The sequence below is a fragment of the Pelodiscus sinensis genome, chromosome 1 (genome assembly GCF_052426305.1).
Source record: "Pelodiscus sinensis isolate ZL-2025 chromosome 1, ASM5242630v1, whole genome shotgun sequence".
Taxonomy (NCBI): Eukaryota; Metazoa; Chordata; order Testudines; family Trionychidae; genus Pelodiscus; species Pelodiscus sinensis.
The window spans coordinates 102,366,411-102,384,932 of NC_143052.1; the positions used below are offsets into that span (position 1 = coordinate 102,366,411).

Sequence of the window (18,522 nt, forward strand, 5' to 3'; positions counted from 1 at the left end):
AAAACCAGACAAGTAAAATGTTTCTCTCAGATGGAAGGCTGGCGGGAACATTTTTCCCCTGCCACGTCTGGTGGGAGCGGAGGAGCGGGAATTTAAAGGCATAGCAACTTTTTTTTTTTTTTTTGCTCAACCAACTTTTTTCCCCCACCATGTTCAAGATTTTTTGTGAAGGTATCTGGTAACCCTAGGTCTGAAACATTTGAGGCTGCCACAGAATAGCCTCCATCTAGCAGGCTGGCAAGTTCACTGTAAAGCTTCTATTTCTTCTTCACAGCACAGCTGGCAAAGAGTTAAAAAGATCTGGAATGGCTTGTTTAGAAACAATTCTGATGGCAGAGCATAAATGATATGGGTTTATTTTTTAATTTATTTTATTGTTACTCTCTTCACTAAGGGCATCAGAGGAGAAATAGGTGGTTTTAAGAGTTCATCTGCTTCTACTGCTTTTTTGCCACTTCTTTGTAACGGCTGAACTATTCTTTGTCTCTCAGACATGGCTTCTCATCTACTGTAATGGGAAGAAGCACTTTTTTCTACGAGGGGTTTTCCATCCCACTCAAAAAAAAAAATCCATCAAAAAATTCATATCATTCAGCTTGCCATCTCATACACTGGTCTCTGAAGAGTGTGTGGTCAAAGGAAGTTGAACTGCAAATGAGGAATAAGCAACAGGGCTAGCGGAATGTACGAGCAAGCAAGAAACATCCTCTTTTCATTCAAATGTCCTGACAAATTTTTTTAAACTACTGTACAAATATAACTGATGATGCACATGTGGGCAAACCACTGACATATGGTACGTCTACTTGGGAATAAAAACCCACAGCTGGCCTGCATCAGTGGACTTGGGCTCAGAAAAAAAAAAAAAAAAAAACACATTGTGTACGCTTGCAGGCTCAGGTCAGAAGCCAGCCTCTGGAACCCTTTGAGTATCCTCTACACCACATTGGGTTAGCCTGAACTACAGCATTCAAATGATTGTTTGCCAGTATGTCAGTGAATGTCTGGCTTAAGGCCCCATCTACATGGGATATTTTTCATTGATGAAGACACACTTTCCCAAACCTCCAGTAGATGAACTGAACTGGTGTAGCATGTCTTCATTAGGGGTTTGCCTTGGTGGATCATAGTTACCCTGCTGCAAAATTCTTTAAGCAGCATATTAGCAAGAATACACTTGCCAGATTAAAACCTGCTACAGAACAGTGGCTGGCTCCTTTCTCTCTCCTTCCCCACCAGACTCTTAGCCTCTGACAAAATAAGAAAAGAAGCAAGAGTGTGTAGTTTGCTAGAAAGCAGCTGCTTCAGATGTTTCCTCAGCCTAGCTGAGGGAATCTCTAAGTAGCAAAACGAAATTACAAAAGTAGTATTTTAATTATGAAACAAAAGCTTCGTAAGGACAAGTTAATTGCAGCAAGGGCTGGGTTCAATATCTAGGGGCCTCCTCCCAACAACATAATACAATGCCGTCTCGAGCCCCCACCCAGTGACCTGGGAAATCTTACACACACCCCTGGGTGCCTCAAAGAGGCAATTCTTCCCCTCTCGCAAGCACAGAGTCTTGGTACAGCAGCAAATTTTTAACAACACAAGGTAACCGACATCAGCATTGAAGTGGGAAAACACCACAACTCAGATTCATAAACCAGACATGAGCAAAGACCCACCCCCCAGCCACAAATCACCCAAGGTCCCCAAAAGTCCAACACCCCAAAAGTCTCTGCCCCGAGGTCAGTGCTGCCCCAGGGTTCAAAAGTTCACCTGGCAGGGTTTTACCATCCCAACCTGGGTGCAATGGAGGGGGCAGGGGTTGATACACCTTACGCGGTCCATTGACGCAAATCACTCCACCACACTCCACCTGCTGTCCTGTGAGCCATTCCAGCCATTCCACGGGGCAGTGTCTGCTCCATCAGCCCGCCTCAGCCCACACTCCCCAGCCACCAGCTGGTAGGTCCCGTAGCTGCTCCATCGGCCGCCCGTCAGTCATCGCCACCAGCCGCTCACCTACATCCACCAGTCACCCCCACAAACTGCTCTGCTAGTACTCAGCAACAATGATTTCAGCTCACAGTAGATTTCAGCTCTTCAGCAGTATATCACCAGGCTCCTCTCAGAACACAATGATTTCAGCCTCAGTACAAGTACACCATTGGCCCACAGTAAAGCCAGCAAGAAAGGAGACAGTGCAATTGGTGTGTTTTGGGCCCTCAAACAGGGCCCCAACCTCTCAATCTGACTGGCTTTGGAACCCATGCCCCTTGTCTAGCAAGTGCTACTTAATTTATGGCGAAACATTATTTGATTCACATAATCAGGGTAACAACACTTTATCCCCCCGGCCTCAATAACAGAGAAACTTGAGATCCCACAGTGGCCAAAGTGACCATTTGGCTGCTGAGAGCACATACTAGGCAGGGTGGGCGTGCCTATGCAAATGAATCAGCCCCTGAAGTCTTTTTGCATCACTTGCCACAGATCACCCCCAGATGTCAGGGCAGGGCTTATCCTGACCCTGACTTGCCACAGTTCACCAACAGATGTCAGGGTAGAGCTTATTCTGACCCTGCTTACATCAGAAACAAAGTGCATTGCTATAAAGAGCAAACAGAATGAAGTACAGGCAGTCCCCGGGTTACATGGATCCGACTTACATCGGATCCCTACTTACAAACGGGGTGAGGCAACCCCACACTAGCTGCTTCCCCCCAGCAGACCAGGGAGACGCGAAGCTAGCGCCCCTCCCCCCCCCCAGCAGACCAGGGAGACACGGAGTGGCTTTTCTCAGCAGACACCTCAGCTTGAGAATAAAGGATTGAGGGAAGTGAGGTGTGGGAGAATAAAACTGAGCTCTGGAGAAATGTTTGGCTAGAGTTTCCCCTACAATATGTACCAGTTCCGACTTGCATACAAATTCAACTTAAGAACAAACCTACAGTCCCTATCTTGTACGTAACCCGGGGATTGCCTGTACAAGATGCCTAAATGACCTAGGGGCTGCTGGATGGAGGAAAATGTCACCAGCATTTGTTTAATCACCTAGTTCTACTTGGAAATCAAAGGGAAGGTTAGTGCTGAATTGCAAGCTTGTGTGAGATACATGTTCAGGTCAGTTCAACAGCCCAAACCTAAAGATTCCATTTGGGGCCAATTTGTGGGCCTTGGGTTAGAATTGGACTCTACTTGTAAGTCCCATCGAAATTTTGGACTAATTCATGAGCCCAAGTTAAGGTCAAAGCTGTCTTCCATTCAGGGCATGAGGTGGTCAGGGTGACTTGGAGCTGGGACTTTGGTTTAGCATTATCCTAATATGTTTTCCCTTCTTTTGCAAACTGGATTGATTCTGAAGGCCTCTTCCTCCTCCCTGTTTGGCCTCTGCTATGAATTAGTTAGCACAAATAAACAAACAAACAAACAAACAGATGAATAAAAACGTACACACACACACACACACACACACACACACACACACACACAAAACCCCTGAAGCTTTTGTTTAAACAAGACTTTATAAGAAGTCTGCACACAGGAAATAAGACCAAAAATATTACTGATAACAGGAAACTCCTCTGACTTCCTTGCAATTATCTTTGTCATTCAATTTTACGTAAAGCAAGTCTAGAATTCACAGCAAAAACAAACTGGGTACTCCCATTCAAGAGATCAAGTAACTCTTCCTGCATGTGGCCCTTTCAACCTTGATTGCATTCCTCTCTATATCAAAGTGGCTACACATTTAAAGGGAAATGAATCTGGCCCAACATCAGTGGAGTAATAACAATAGATATTATCTTTGTTTATTACCCCTGATGTCTATTTCCCATTAATGGAATGCAAAGACCAAACTCAAAACAGCCTTGTGTGTCATGCCTTGCAATTGGCTTAGAGCAGTCAAGACATTGACTGCAGACTAGCTCACCAGCTGGTGTAAATAGACATAGGGCTCTTGAGATCGGTTCTGTGATTACCGCTGTGCTTATGCGGTTGACCCAACTCAGAGACACATTAAGTGAAGTGCTTTGGTTAAGTAAAAAAAAAAGAACACAGCATAATTCTTACCTCGTTCCAGCATTCTGCATGGAATGACAACAGGGATGGTAGCTCCATTTATCAAGGATTAAAAGTATCATCACCCAAACTAAGGGTGCTTTTCCCAGGTTGCAAGTTTTACTTACGTTTACAGCAATGAGATAATACCGAGTTGTGTGCTTTTAATACTTAAATGCAAAGGGGCTACTTGCTCAGGTCATGGCTAGCTTCAGTTCAGCCTGAGTCAGTGGTGACCTCACATTCTTAATATTTTACAGCTGTTTTGATTATCTATTTCAAATGAGCGGATGGTCTCAGTCCACTGTATAGCAGTCAGTTGTGGTTTGGTTTGGCTTACTTGGCAGAAATGCCAACAATTGAAGGATGAAGTTGATGGAATTATCTCTTTGCCTCCCTCTAGGGATGATCTCTCCAGAGCAGGTCTGAAGCACATTGAGTGATAGAGTTGGGAAACCGCATTGATCAGGACTTTCAAGTATCTTATTAATATCTAACCTACAGGAATTCTGTAACATTTTAAAGCTGCTGTTTGGATTTAGTGAAACAGGCCTTAGCATTGCGCTTTTAGCAAAAAGTACATACACACACACACATACACACTTCATGCTCACTTGCTTTATTTAAAGTACAAATAAGAAATAGTGGTGTTAGACAAATTCCAAAGTATTGTACCTTCACAGCTGCCAAACAGCATGTTGTGAAACAGAACCAGGAGGGCTATAATTTTCCTACTTTGTTTTATTATTTGACCTTCACTTCTTGGTCGCCCTTGAGCTAAATATAGTCTTTTCAGTGTTATTTATATGTTTAACCGAAAGTTACCCTTGTGTGTCAAGGGACTATCTTAATGGTGTTCCAAGCTGTTTTGAACAGCCTTTTTTTTAATTGAAAAAATATGGCTAAAAAAAATCCTTGTCAATTCATTAGGATTCCACCGACTTCTACCAAATCTTATACATTGCAACACAATTTGCCTATAGTGCCCGTCCCCTCCCCAAGATGAAGACTCTAACTTTCTCAAAGACAACACTGAATCAGCCAGCTCCTGCAAAAAGCTCTAATGTTAGCACAACGATAATGACTTTGCATTCTTAGATAGCTGGAGGCCAATGTAATTTACAAATATCACAGATATATGAATCAATTCACTCATCACTGAAGTGGAAAACAGCAACTGTCAAACAGCATATAGTGATATTACAGAACAGCTTGGAGTGGGAAATGAAGATAACTGCATTCTCCTGAAACAACAACATAGTTTAACACAAAGTCATTCCTCCAAACTGGCCAATACACTTTCCAATCAATCAAAAGTCCTTGTACCCCAGACAAAGACAAATGCAGGTGCACTTTTTGCATAGGTACAAGGTGCCTCAGGTGGTACATGACCAAGATTCATCACCAAATTTGTTCCACTGGTTGGATCATTAGCTTCCCTGGCTTGGGCCAGGTACTGATAGGGAATGTGATGTGAATGCTCATCTATACGCTAAATTAATGCTATCGTGATTCCTAAAGCCTCTGGAATCAGACCTTCTGTCGGTATAAATTGTCATAGGCACAGTAAAGTCAATGGATCACAATTAGAAATTACACCATTTGAGGATCTGCCCAAAAGGGGACAGGGTGCACAACTTGGTGGCAATACACAGTACTCTTCAAACCAAGAATGATTTTTGCAGCCACACATCAATTCTGCAAACAGCCAGAATACCAGGGGCCTCTTATTTACATAACTTGCAAAAAGCATCTCCGAGAAAGAGAGAAGATTTATGGTGCTGCGTCTCTATGGATTTACTTCTTATCACACCAATATTATGTTAAAGCACATTTTTAACAGGAAAAGTTCTGTGTCAAACTGGAGGAGTGAGAGGGGGTGGGGATTTCAAATGCACTCTTATATTACACTGTTCGTTTTGTTTATCACCGGATCTAAACACACTGAGCCAAATCCATCACTGTGATTTTCAATGGAGTTACACCAGTGGTGAATTTGTTCCTCCAGTGTTATTATCCTTTTGATAAACCTGAAAAGAGCAGGTTGAAAATGAAATTCTTTTGATGAAAAATAGGGATACATTTTCCAGGAAAACTTTCTTGAAAGTTTCTGATCTTCCCAACCAACTATACAAGTGACAAAAAGTCTCTCAAAGAAAAAAGGTCTTCTACATGAAACTTTAACCAAGATTTCCATGAGTTTATCATGCATAATGGAGGCCACATTTTCAAGATGATTCAATCCTCAGCATGCAGAGTTCTTTTGAAAAGTCTTGACTTTAATGTTTGATGTGTTGACACACGAAACTCTCCCCTCTACTCTATACAGACCAGAGTTCAAATTCCAAGAGTGGAACAGGCCTGATCTCCACTAAGAGCTTGACACTCTTAATATAGGTGTTAGCAAACACAGGAAGAGACAAGGGATGTAAGATATCGTGTAATTGAATAGTCATGTAACCACTAAGATTTCATGTGGTTACACGACTATTTGATAGTCTCCGAGGGCAGGGACGGCAGCCAGTGAGCTCCCAGTCCCACGCCTGGGGAGCTCTCGCCACCTTGCACTGCTGCCTCTGCATGACAGGCGCAGAATGGCAAGTAGAGCTGGTCCACAAGGGGAGCCACTTTAAAAACCAGCTCCCTGCATGAACCAGCTTCCTGCTGCCTCTGATACAGAGGCAGCAGCATGAGGTGGCAGCAACCCCCTCAGGCAGAGGCTGCTCCACATCCCACATGGGATGTGGAAAAGGGCTGCTTCAGTGAAGCAGCCTCTGTCCATGTTGGGCCCAGGCTGCCTGATACAGAGGCAGGAAGTGTGTGGGGAGGAGGGGGGGTGAAAATGCGTGCAGTCCACAAGATTAACCAATAAGCCTAGACTTATCGATTAATTGTGATGACCTCCCTAGAAGAGACATGTTTTCAGCCACAATTTCATAGAGACCTAATGGCAATGGCTGTTGACAACTGGTCAACTACTAAACATAGATGGACCTTTAAGATTTGCTGAGTTTCATACTAGCCCTTATTGGAATTCTGTTGAGATCACAAATTTATCGCATCATACAGCTGCTTTTATGCACTGAACCACATTATAAGACTAAGAAAGAAACTAGACAAGGCAACACCAAAATGGTGACTAATGCAGGTAAAGGTTAAAAGAACTTCTATTAAAGAACATCTAGATATTTCACCACCAAACACTAGCCCCGTGTTACCACAGTTATATAGACAGTCCTTTGTAGAGTGGGTTTGCCTTAAGGATTCAGCATGTCTACATGACAGCAGAAAACATGGGTGTCTGGCCCGCTCTATACTTCCTCCTTTATATTTGGGCATTCATAGCAATATACTGCAAAAATAAATACAAATGTATAAGCTTAAGTGCTGAAACTAGCCATGTGGGAGATGCTGCAGCACTCCCTGATGGTTTCCACTATATACAGGGTTTACAGTTTGGTTCAGAGGCACTCAGCACCCCCATTATTAAAATGGTTCTAGTACCCCTGTGTAGAAGGAACTTTTTAGGGTCACCAACTACTATGGAAAGGTTTTTTTCCCCCTCTATTAATAAAGCATGTTTTGATTTAAAAAAAAAACAGAGCCAAGTTTTAGAGACTTTCAGATTCACTGTTGGAGAAACTGGCAGATCTGCAAGTATGGGTAAGGGAAGTATATCCAGCAACTACCCACAGGAGAGCTTGGCCCCTATTCAGTTGAAATGCATCTGAATATTTGCCACACTCTCCATACTCATGTATAACCCAAACTATTTACAGTGAAGACAGAGTGCTTGTGATTGCAGTACTCTTGCTGGCTCTCATTGCTAAACAATAGGCTACTAAATAACCAAACATCCCAGCTCTATTAGTAATCTTACTATTACAGCATTGTAAAAAGCTGTGTTTATGATGGAGCGGCTGCTGTCTGGCCGAAACCTGTGTTCCATGCACGCAGGCAGGCAGGCAGGCACATGCGTATTTCATATGGTGCATTGCAAACTGCCCGGAATAGAAAGCAGCTGGAGGAAAATGGCTACAGAGAAATGGTTCTCTGGGGCACCATCTCTTGATTTGTTTTGTTTATAGAACGAATGAGATTTTTATCTCTGCTCAAAATATAAAACGCTGCCATGGCACAGAATTCACTGCTTGGTGAAGTTCTTGTTTACGTTCCTGAGTGAGAGCAAGGAGGAGGAAAGAGGTGGCTGTGCAGAACCCCTAAAAATGCCAACATTAAATAGAAAAGGGTCCTTCAGAGGAAATACTTTATTACCAAGCCCCTAAAGGAGTTCTCCATTTCCTTAATAGTCAGGGATGCTGTTCTGGTTACAGTCCCATCATTACACACTGAGGAGAGGCGGGCAGTGGACAAAGCGTGGTGTTTGAAACATCACCAACTCCTAGCTCCACAGGTTTGAATCCCAACAACAGGATGAACTTAGTAAACCTTCGTGTTGCCATGGTAAATATGCTAATAACCAGACCTTCTTGGCTGTAGGTGCTATGGAGCCCTAGATTATTTGACCATCTTGTGCATACTCTGTCCCCTGGAATTCCCACAATGGCACTGCTCCGCGGGAAGACCATAGCCTTCTCCCTCCTTTGTGACTCTCATACAGATCTCACCTTTTCCCCCTCTGCAGGGAGCAGAGGTCTGTTTCATTTCAGAGCATTAGTCAATCATTTCCCCAGCTGCCATCAACACAAGTTCTGTTTAAATTAAGCGAAAGTGTTGTTTTAGAAACAAATAGGAGAGAAAGCAGAAATAATTACAATTGCTACATTAAATACCTGGGAAAAGAAGACATTTGAACAACACTTAAAAATAGCCCTTTCCCCATTATTTTCAGAATAGCTGTAGTTTTTCCCCCCCCCGAACTCCTCAGTGTTTACTTTCCCACCGTTGACCTCTATCTCTCAGCCAGAGTCTAGGTCCAACACGCCTGTTGAGAAAAAGTGTGGTTATCCTAAAACCCAGTTCAGTTACAATTCCCAAGACTTTCACAGAACCATGGAACAATCTACATTCCACCAGCTTTTTCAAAATCCACCAGTACACAAAAGGACAGTTTCCATTTTTCCTGGTACAAAATGTATACTGTGTAATCTGATTATCTAAGCAAATTCCTGACACTTTGTCACTTTCCTTTTCTTTGAATGCCTCTGGACAACTGAGTAAACAAACAGTGTTTTTACCATGCTGTGACTGAAGATAGATACAAAGTTGCAAGTTTACTGTGTGTGTGCATTTGGATCCAGATTTGTGAAAGGAGCCTAAGAAAGTTAGGCAGCAAATCCTTTTGAAATGCTCAGACATCTTAGAGTTAAAACACAGCGATTTTCATTTGCTTGGCAGTTAGGGTTGCCAGATGGTTTCAACAAAAATACCAGACACACTTGACATTACATCACAATCTACATTACATCTTATTTAGAAAATACCGACATTTATATTTTCTCAATTTGTTTCCTGAACAGAAAGCTCAAATACTGGACTGCCCAGTTCAAAACTGGATACCTGGCAACCCTATTTGCATTGCTAATTATTCTGGTTCACTGGTACTTCCAATATTTGCATGAAAGCATAGAGGTCACAAGCACAGCTGAGGGGCAAAACCCTTCAAGGATACACAATAAAGAGAGACACATTGGGTACATCTAGACTACATGCTTCTGACAGCAGAGGCATGTAAATTAGACATACCGACATAGTCAATGAAGTAGGGATTTAAATATCCCCCGCTTCATTAAAATAAAAATAGCAGCCGCGTTGTGCCAGCTCAGCTGATCGTCGGCACAACGTGGCAGTCAAGACGCGGATTGGTTGGCAAGGAAAGCCTTTGCCGACCGATTCCTTATGCCTTGTGAAATGAGGTTTACAGGATCTGTCAGCAAAGGCTTTCCTTGCCGACCGATCCGCATCTTGACTGCCACGTTGTGCCGACGATCAGCTGAGCCGACACAACGCAGCGGCTATTTTATTTTAATGAAGCGGGGGATATTTAAATCCCCGCTTCATTGACTATGTCAGTATGTCTAATTTACATGCCTCTGCCAGCAGAGGCATGTAGTCTAGACATACCCATTGTGGTAACTAAACTTGGGCACAAGAAAGGCCATATTGTGTCAGACTGAAAGTCCATCTGGCTCAATATCCTGTCTTCGGACAGTGGCCAATGCCAGGTGCTCCAGAGGGAATGAACAGAACCAATAATCATCAAGTGATCCCTCCCCTATCGCCCATTCCCACTTTTGTTACAGCTTAACACAAACCTGTCAGGCCAAACCTTAGTAACTGAAGCCCTGTTTGCTCTGTAAACTTTAAAAAGCACATGAAGATTTTCCCTCAGAACAGCAGGAAGGCCCCAGCATCCTTGGTCATAGTTCCTCCTCTCAACCACTGATTGCAGCAAGCTATGAGCCCCCATTGGCTGCCGCTCCTCCATCCCTGAGGTGGCTGCACTGTATGTCTCTCTCCCATTCCATAGGGTAAACCTCTAGGTAAAGATCTGTGTCTTCCTACATCTCCATCAAAAGTGTATTCACAAAACTCTTTAGGACAAGAAGCAACCCACGTGCGGACTATATCAGATTCTAGCTACTCCCAGTTGTCCGATGCTTCCTCCACAACCAGCCGCATGACCCCCTCCTCCATCCTCAGATTCTTCCCTCTATCTCTCCTCCCCACATAGCTTTTTTGATTTCCCCCCAATGATCAGTGTCCCCACTGCCAGAGCCATCCAGTCCATAGCACAAATTGGGGCGGGTGCCCCAACTGTCCTATGAACAGGAGGGACTGGAGATTACAGGGGCCTGGCACAGGGCAGCAGCAGGGGTCACCCTCCTCCCACACTCACCATGCAGGCTGCAGGAACCAGAGCAGCCCAGCAGTCTGCTCCATCCCACCGTGCTGCTCTCCCATTCTGCTGTGCATGGCTTCTCTGCAGCAGCTACCTACCTCCTCACCCCATTCAAGAACAATCACCCTCTCATTACTCAGCCAAGATCTTTAGCCCCAATGATCCTGTTTATACCTTTCCTGCCTGCTGACCATTTCTCAAACCTATCCCTTACATTACTGAAATGTCCAGAGGACTGAATGGAAGGAGGGAATTTACCATAGTTATAATTGGTGGGTACACTCCATCACACAGATACCAGTGCCTTGGTTCACCATTGTCCGGTACCCTGTATAGTCCTTTACAGCTACAGAAAGTGGGTGTAAACTGCGACCAGATCAGAAACAGAAACTTCACGGATGTAAATAATGACACAAAGTGCATGGTCCTGGAGCACTGGACCCTCAATATTTATTCTTTAATTCTTCTCCTCTATTCCTAGGAAAGTTTAAAAAAACCCACAAAAATAAAGTGAAATTCTTTTTACTGGGACCCACAAAATAAATGAGCTTGTGTTCCTTCTGCTGGCCGTTCATCCATGGTGATCATATACACTACACATCATCAAAACATGTATTCTGCTTTCTAAGAAAAATTTAGAGGAAAGCAAAACATTAACATTTCCAAAGTTTTTCAGGTTTACATTAAAAAAAAGCAAAAACATTTACTTTCTGTTGTAAAAAAAGTCATTCTTCAATAAGTACATCCCAGGATTTGCAACAAAAATGGAAATTCTCACTAAAATTTCAGTGTTGTCCCAATAGCTACTTCTACATCTCCCCTGCCCCCCACTCCCTGGAAGTTTTCACCAGTAATTTTTAAGTAGGTCTATCAAATATTGCACAACTACCTACTTCCACTTCCCGCTAGGAAGGGGACCCAGGCCTGTGGAAAACATTAGCTAACTGCACCTGAGCCAACAGAGAGAACAAAAGACAATGAAATACTATTATTTATGAGGGTCCATAGCTGGATTTTTCAAATGGTAGATGGGGTGGAGGAGGAAAAAGTTGCCCTTGTTAAAACACTATAGAATAGATGTGAGGAGAGGACAAGGCACAGTGAGAATTTTTGCATTTACTGTTCAATTTCTCCCAAAGTCCTAAGAGGCAAGGCCACATCGCCCGCTGCTCTAAATCCATTTAAAAGCAGTGGAGTTAGGCCAGAGGAGATCTTGACCCAGACTATTTCAAATAATTGAAATTACAAATCAGTACCTCTCAGTTAGGGCAACTGAACCAAGGGAAGGAAGGTATTCCTCCTTAGGGAGGGAGGGGAAGCAGTAGGGCTGTCAACATCCCCCCTTTGGCAGGGGCACCAGAACAACATGTAGAGTGAGGAATCTGGAGATGCAGAAAGCTACTGAACAAAAGCATTTGGTTGCTATTATTATTTCAAGCCAGGGAGTGTTTCTGCTGCACTCCCAGCACCAGAGCGCCTGCCCTGGGGGTGCAGCGGCAGGAAAGCAGCAGCTTTAAAGCTGCTGGTTAGTTGGGCTGTAGTAGTGCACAGAGGTATTAACCACGACACTCTCTGTCAGGCACTATGCAAGACACATAGCCATAGGCAGTCCTGCCCTAAGAGCCCAAATGCCAACACAGACAGAGGCAAAACAGTGCAAGCTGGCATGAGCTCCACAGAAGCTCCACAGAAAACAAAAACAGAAAACACTCATCTCCTGCCAAACCTGGCCCTGGTCTTCCCAACACTTGGCCAGACCAGATCCAAGCCCCACAGTGAAGCAACGGCTACAGGCAGCTTTTGCAGTCACATCCTCACTCACCAGCAATGAAGGCCCCAGACACCGGTCTGTTATCTGCTTGTACCAGGGGGGATATAAATCAAACAAAAAGCCCACTCTTGCTGTGACTAACTTTACAGCATTGGAAGGCTATTTCCTACTTGGGTTCTAAAAGTTTCCAGCGGTGCCCCAGGATCTAATGGATTCTGCAGGATAACCCCAGTGCACCATTAGCACCAACCTCCCAACTCCAATTCAAACTTTGTGCCTCTAACTTAAGTGTCCTTTTATTTAAAAAAAACACACACACACACACACACACACACACACACACACACACACACAAGATTAAATAACCCAAGTATTGATCCCTTGACCTCATACTAATATGGCACAATATACAGTACTTCTATGTAGCAGGCTAACGCAATGCTTATGAAAAAAACTTTACAAACAACATAGTTTATTTAATTTCTTGTTTATTTATTTATCTCAATGCTTATGCACCATTTAAGCCCTATTTTGAGGACTTAAAATGGTACCTACACATTGAGCTGCTCTTCTGAACTTTACCCTCAAAGAGAGAAATGAGGGTATCAGTGTTAAACTTGTGTACTCCCTGAGCACTGTGTATCAGAAATAAAAGGGCCTGTACAGTTTGTCCTATGAAAATACTAAAAGTGCTTTGCTCTGAAGCTGCAAAAACAATTTTGAGGAACTCATTTCCACCTACACCCAAAATAAAAGAGTCCTTTGTTTTCAGAAAAAGCTGTACAAATCAATGCTGTGACGGAACATCCTATCAGATCTTTCAGGTTTCCAGAATGAAAGATATTTAGTTATTAGTGGCCTGGCACGCTTCCAAATCATAATTCATTAGCCTACTCTGCTCCCTTTCAAGCAAAACTTGGTCTGGCCCACCCAGAGCCACCTGGTTCTCTCAAGAGGGGGAAGTCACACATTGCACAATTCCAATATCACATTATATGTGACATTACAGGGGGAAACCCCAATTTGCTTGATATCAGACCGTATGACAGAAGCAATGAGGCGTTGGAAGATGTTCTGTCATCAGTGGGAATTTACTGACATTTCCTGTTCGGTCATATTCTCGCAACTTCACATAGTGGAATTTAAGAGCCATTCTCTGCAGAGCAGCCAAGAGGGCCAGCGGAGCATAAAAGCTGAGTATAAAAGGAAGGATTCCCGCCCAGCCACCACCAGTCAACTTGATTATTCATCTAAAGTTCACCCCACACTGTAAGAATGCCAAATTATAAAACATGGGTCACTTAGCCCATTCATTATATTATTATTAATTATTATTATTATTAATAGGAGACCCGCAGTGTAGATCAGAGTTTTGTAGGATAGTCCCACAAGGTGTTCAGCATCTTCTACAGGAGGTCATTAATTGTGTAGCTGGTCATTCACAAATGGAACTGGAGAAAGAGGATCAGATTTCAGGCGGGACCAGATTGCAAATTGGGTTCAGACTGCTACTACATACACAAATACGAGGGTGTCCGCATGTTATATTAGCCTGTTGGCACATTAAATAGACTTCTGTTTCCTGTTGCATCACCTATTACTAGTGAAAACCAATTCCCAGCAGCCCAAAGTCTGAGAAGCTTAGCTCCATGTACTGAATCTGTGAAGCTGGGCTGAAAGTCAAGGCTTCCAGTTAGCTTGCAAATATTGCAGAAGGGTCACTTGAAGGATTTCAACACAACAGGTTCAAACAGGAACAAAAATTACAGACGTATGTGGGGAGGAGGGAAAAGGGGAAATTACTTACTAGTTTTCCCACCCCTACTAATGCATAAATTGGTGGGAATGGCCTAATGGCCTACTGCTGCTTTGAAGGTTCCACAGACAATACCTTGCCTCAACATCTGATTAAAGAAATTTCACAAAATAAGTTTCAGTACCTTTTATTGACATGGCCATAGTCACATTTGCCTCATACTTTTAATAACTTTACCTTGAAACAAGCATACTTTAACAAAACTTTAGTAAGACCTGAACAATAGGTACAGTACAACACCATTACCACACAAGAAGATTAAGAACAATGCAAATTACCACTAAAGTGGTGTGGTTGTTTGCCCCTTTTTTTACCATGACAGAAGGCGAATTTATTTAGAACTGAGTAAAACTGCTTTTTATCTGCATTTTCAGTACCTGTAATAAGGAGTTGGATTTGTTGTATTCAAAGACAAATAGACGGCAAGAGTCACTAAGTTCTAATTTCACACACTCTGCAAACCAAAATTAACAACAACATCCATTTACAGAGTCAAACAGGAGAGTTTTCTTTCATTAGCAGGCTTTCCTCTCTCTCGGAAATGTTTTTTTAATTTTTGATGGAAAATTAAAGCGTTGAGATTTTAAATTTCTCCCTTCCTTTCCTATGATGGATTATAGTTTCTTGAATTTGTCCAATTTCTACAGCAACTTTCTCTGGGAAATGTATTATCTTCGAAATCGATGAGGTAGCTCTCTTATTGAAGACAGTAATTCTCCTAGGTGATCAACAGGGGCAACTCATATTTTGCCTTCTATACTGAAGATAAAGCACCCAGATACAACAGTCATGGACATGCCATGAATACCTTAGCTCCCAAAGAGATAGCATACACACAAGTAATATTCCTGAGACTGTATTATGGGACTTACGGGGTACAGCATTATTGTAACAAAAAAATAAAACAGGGAGTCTCAATGCAAATCAAACGGGTCTGCTTTTCAAAAACACCACATTCAACGTGCCTAGCAGTCTCAGCAGAGTAGGTTAGCCCTGAAAGGCCATGGAGCCTTAAGGCTAGAGAATAGTGCAGAGGTAAAATTTTCAGCCAGTAAGGACTAATGTAACAAGGAGAAGCTGACACTGCCCATATGACATCGACATCCAGTGGGCCAATATAGTGTAGTACTGAACTGCAGTTTCCAGGCCTTTCGATTTTGTACCTTGCACAAAGCACTATGGTTTAAACATCATTACGTTAAGATTTGATTAATTTTTACCCTGCTTTTAGACTACACATTACTAGAGCTGAGTAAGAAGAAAGACACTTTTGGTTTAAATTTCAAAAGCCTTAATCATCTAGCGTTTGGTTTTGCAAAACTAGGACTTGGGTTTCTGTCTTCTTTTTATTTTATCTTTTTTATCCTACAGAAGGGCCCAGTTTGGAACTATATATTTTTCTCTGGGACTTTACCCAAACACCAGATCTAAACATACTTGATGTTAGGAGGTTGAAATTAGATCTGAAACCAGCCTGTCCCAACATTTGAGCATTCTAAGTTGATCTGGGGATAGCTGAATTAGTCTGTACAGGATAAATTTAAAAAACAACAAATAGTCTGGTAGCACTTTATAGACTACCAAAACATGTAGATGGCATCATGAGCTTTCATGGGCATAGCCCACTTCTGAAGAACTCGGGTCATCTGAAGAAGTGGACTCTGCCCTCGAAAGCTCATCATGCCATCTACGTGTTTTGTTAGTCTTTAAAGTGTTGCCAGACTATTTGTTGTTTTTTAAGTTTATCTAAGTTGATCTGTTAGAAATGGGCCTGAGCTGTGATGTCTGATCCAACTCTAAACCAAGGTTTAATTGCTGATCCAACTCTAAAATTTACCCAAACTCATAAAATTCAGGGTCAGAGAGGGATTTAAAGGACTGTTCTAGTTCCAATTCTTCTCTAGTTTACACACACTGAAAGATCATTGAGGCAGGGACGGTCTTTTTATTACATGTGAGGACAATGTCTAACCCAGATCAGTGCCTCTAGGCAGTACAAACAGAAAACAAACTATTTTTGTAAAAGTCAAATTGATATCTTTTGAATGATTTGACTTTGTAGCACCAGGCAAGGACGTTGTAAATGCCTGTTTCATAATGGGTGAAGGCATGCAATGAGAAACGCGTTATGTCTCATACACACACTTATCTTCACTTCAACTTCCAATTTTCTAAAAAACAAAAATCAGGTTTGTTTAGACAAGCAGTTGAAAATCCAGCTCGAACACATGCATTAGAAAGCGGTGATAGCTTCTTTATAACATAACGCTTATGGTACATTAAACTTTAAAAGAAAAGACGGGCTCCTGCTTTCATTTTATCAACAGTTTACAGACAGAAAAAGGAAAGCCACAAAAGAATGTTTGCAGCCACAGCCAAATGTGGCAGACCCAACTCAGCAGCTAGTTAAAATGAAAATGAATACTGCTTTGTACAGCTATACTGTACCACCTTGCACTGTAACATATCAAAGGGCTCTGCAGATACCAATTAAGCCTTCAAGATATTATTATCCCCATCTGGAAGATGAGGAAACCCAGCCATAGGAAGGTTCAGTAGATAGACTGCTAGTCTCCACGCTGGGAGTTGGAAGAGGAATATCTGCATAAAAGGAACTTTTCTGATGAATGACTGCGATTAATTATTTGGGCCTTTGTTACAGATCAGGACCCTGCTGTAGCAGGTGAGGAGCAAACACAGAACCAGAGACAGGAATTCATCACTGGGTCTAGTTTGGTTATCAAAGAAAAGGAAGGTGAAGACGATAACAGGTTTTCAAAAGGGCTCAACACCCAGCAGCTCTCTGTGATGACAGAATTCAGCACCCCACAAGCTTAATGACATTGAAAATGTGGCCAAATTAGTCCTTTTTGTATTTTGTAGACGTTACCTGTAAAGATCTAATTGGTTTAAAGACACAGACAGTTATTTCATAATGAGAAATATTTTGGGACCCATATAAAAAAAGATGGGGGGGAAGATATGTACCATATGTGGGGAGAATGTGATTTTCAAAGGGTCCTAACTCGGTAAAACCTAAAACAATTTTCTTCAGAAGACTCAAGGCAGCTCCCCTCATTGAGGGCTACTTCCATGTAGCTGTCACAGCAAGGATCACCAGACATTGGTGAGGTCATCAGTCCGTTCATTCTAAAAAGTCACCCCCATGCGCTGATTGAGCCAATCCATCCTAGCCCTACCTCCCTCACAGTCACTCCACCTGTCCCCATCTTTCCTAATTTTCCCCTAGTCTCTTCTCCTCTCCCCAGCTTCCTGTTTACTTATTCCCCTCCAAAAATCGTTTTAAAAAAAGTTGTCGAACTAACATGACATTGCCAGCACCACATTATTCACTCTACTTGTGTCTTATATCCCTCTGCCACACAGGGACTGACTTTTGTTTTTGCTGATAAGTGCTCCTCTCCATCCCTTCCCCCAGTGTGAGCAGTGTGCAGGGGCCGCAGGGTAACAGGGCCATGGTCCAGGTACTAGAGCACACAAAAGATTAATTTGGCCCTGCTTTGCACTTCTGAGCACCTCTGCTTTGCCTGCCTGCCTCTCTTCCCCACCTTCCTTTATCTTGTTGATATAAATATAGGCTCTGAGGCAGGGGCTGTCTCTTAGGCTTGGTCTACATTTAAACAGTAGGTTGGCATCGCTATGTTGGTCGAGAGTATGAAACAAATCACAATTCTGACTAACATAGCTATGTTGACCTAACCCCCCCAGGGCAGACACAGCTATATTGATGCAAGATTGCTTCCATCAATGTAGCTACTGTTGTTTGGGGAGGTGGTGTTCTTACAGCAATGGAAAGTCCTTTTCTGTTGCTATAGGCCAGACATGTCAAACTCAAACCCTAATGAGGACCGCACAAACAAAAACTGATAGCTTTCAGGGCTACCTAGGTGTCAGGAGGCGTTCCCGTGACCGCCTCCCCCCACTGTGCCTCAGTGCCCCAACCAACTGTCTTCACTCAGTCCATCGCTGGACCGCCTACAGTCTGTCTCGGGTGCTCATCACCGG

The 18,522-nt window shown here is 42.8% G+C and overlaps 1 protein-coding gene across 6 annotated transcripts in view; it reads right to left on the minus strand.

Moving 5' to 3' along the window:
- The window catches only part of TBXAS1 (thromboxane A synthase 1), a 345,665-nt gene that overhangs the window by 306,588 nt on the left and 20,555 nt on the right, over positions 1–18,522 (minus strand). The window contains exon 2 of one of the 6 annotated variants that reach the window (XM_075939385.2): positions 8,676–8,759. The exons of the other annotated variants lie outside the window; for them this stretch is intronic. Coding sequence (XP_075795500.2) covers positions 8,676–8,712 — 37 coding nt within the window. The 5' untranslated portion in view covers positions 8,713–8,759. The remainder of the gene's footprint in view (positions 1–8,675; positions 8,760–18,522) is intronic. 6 annotated transcript variants of the gene reach the window in all.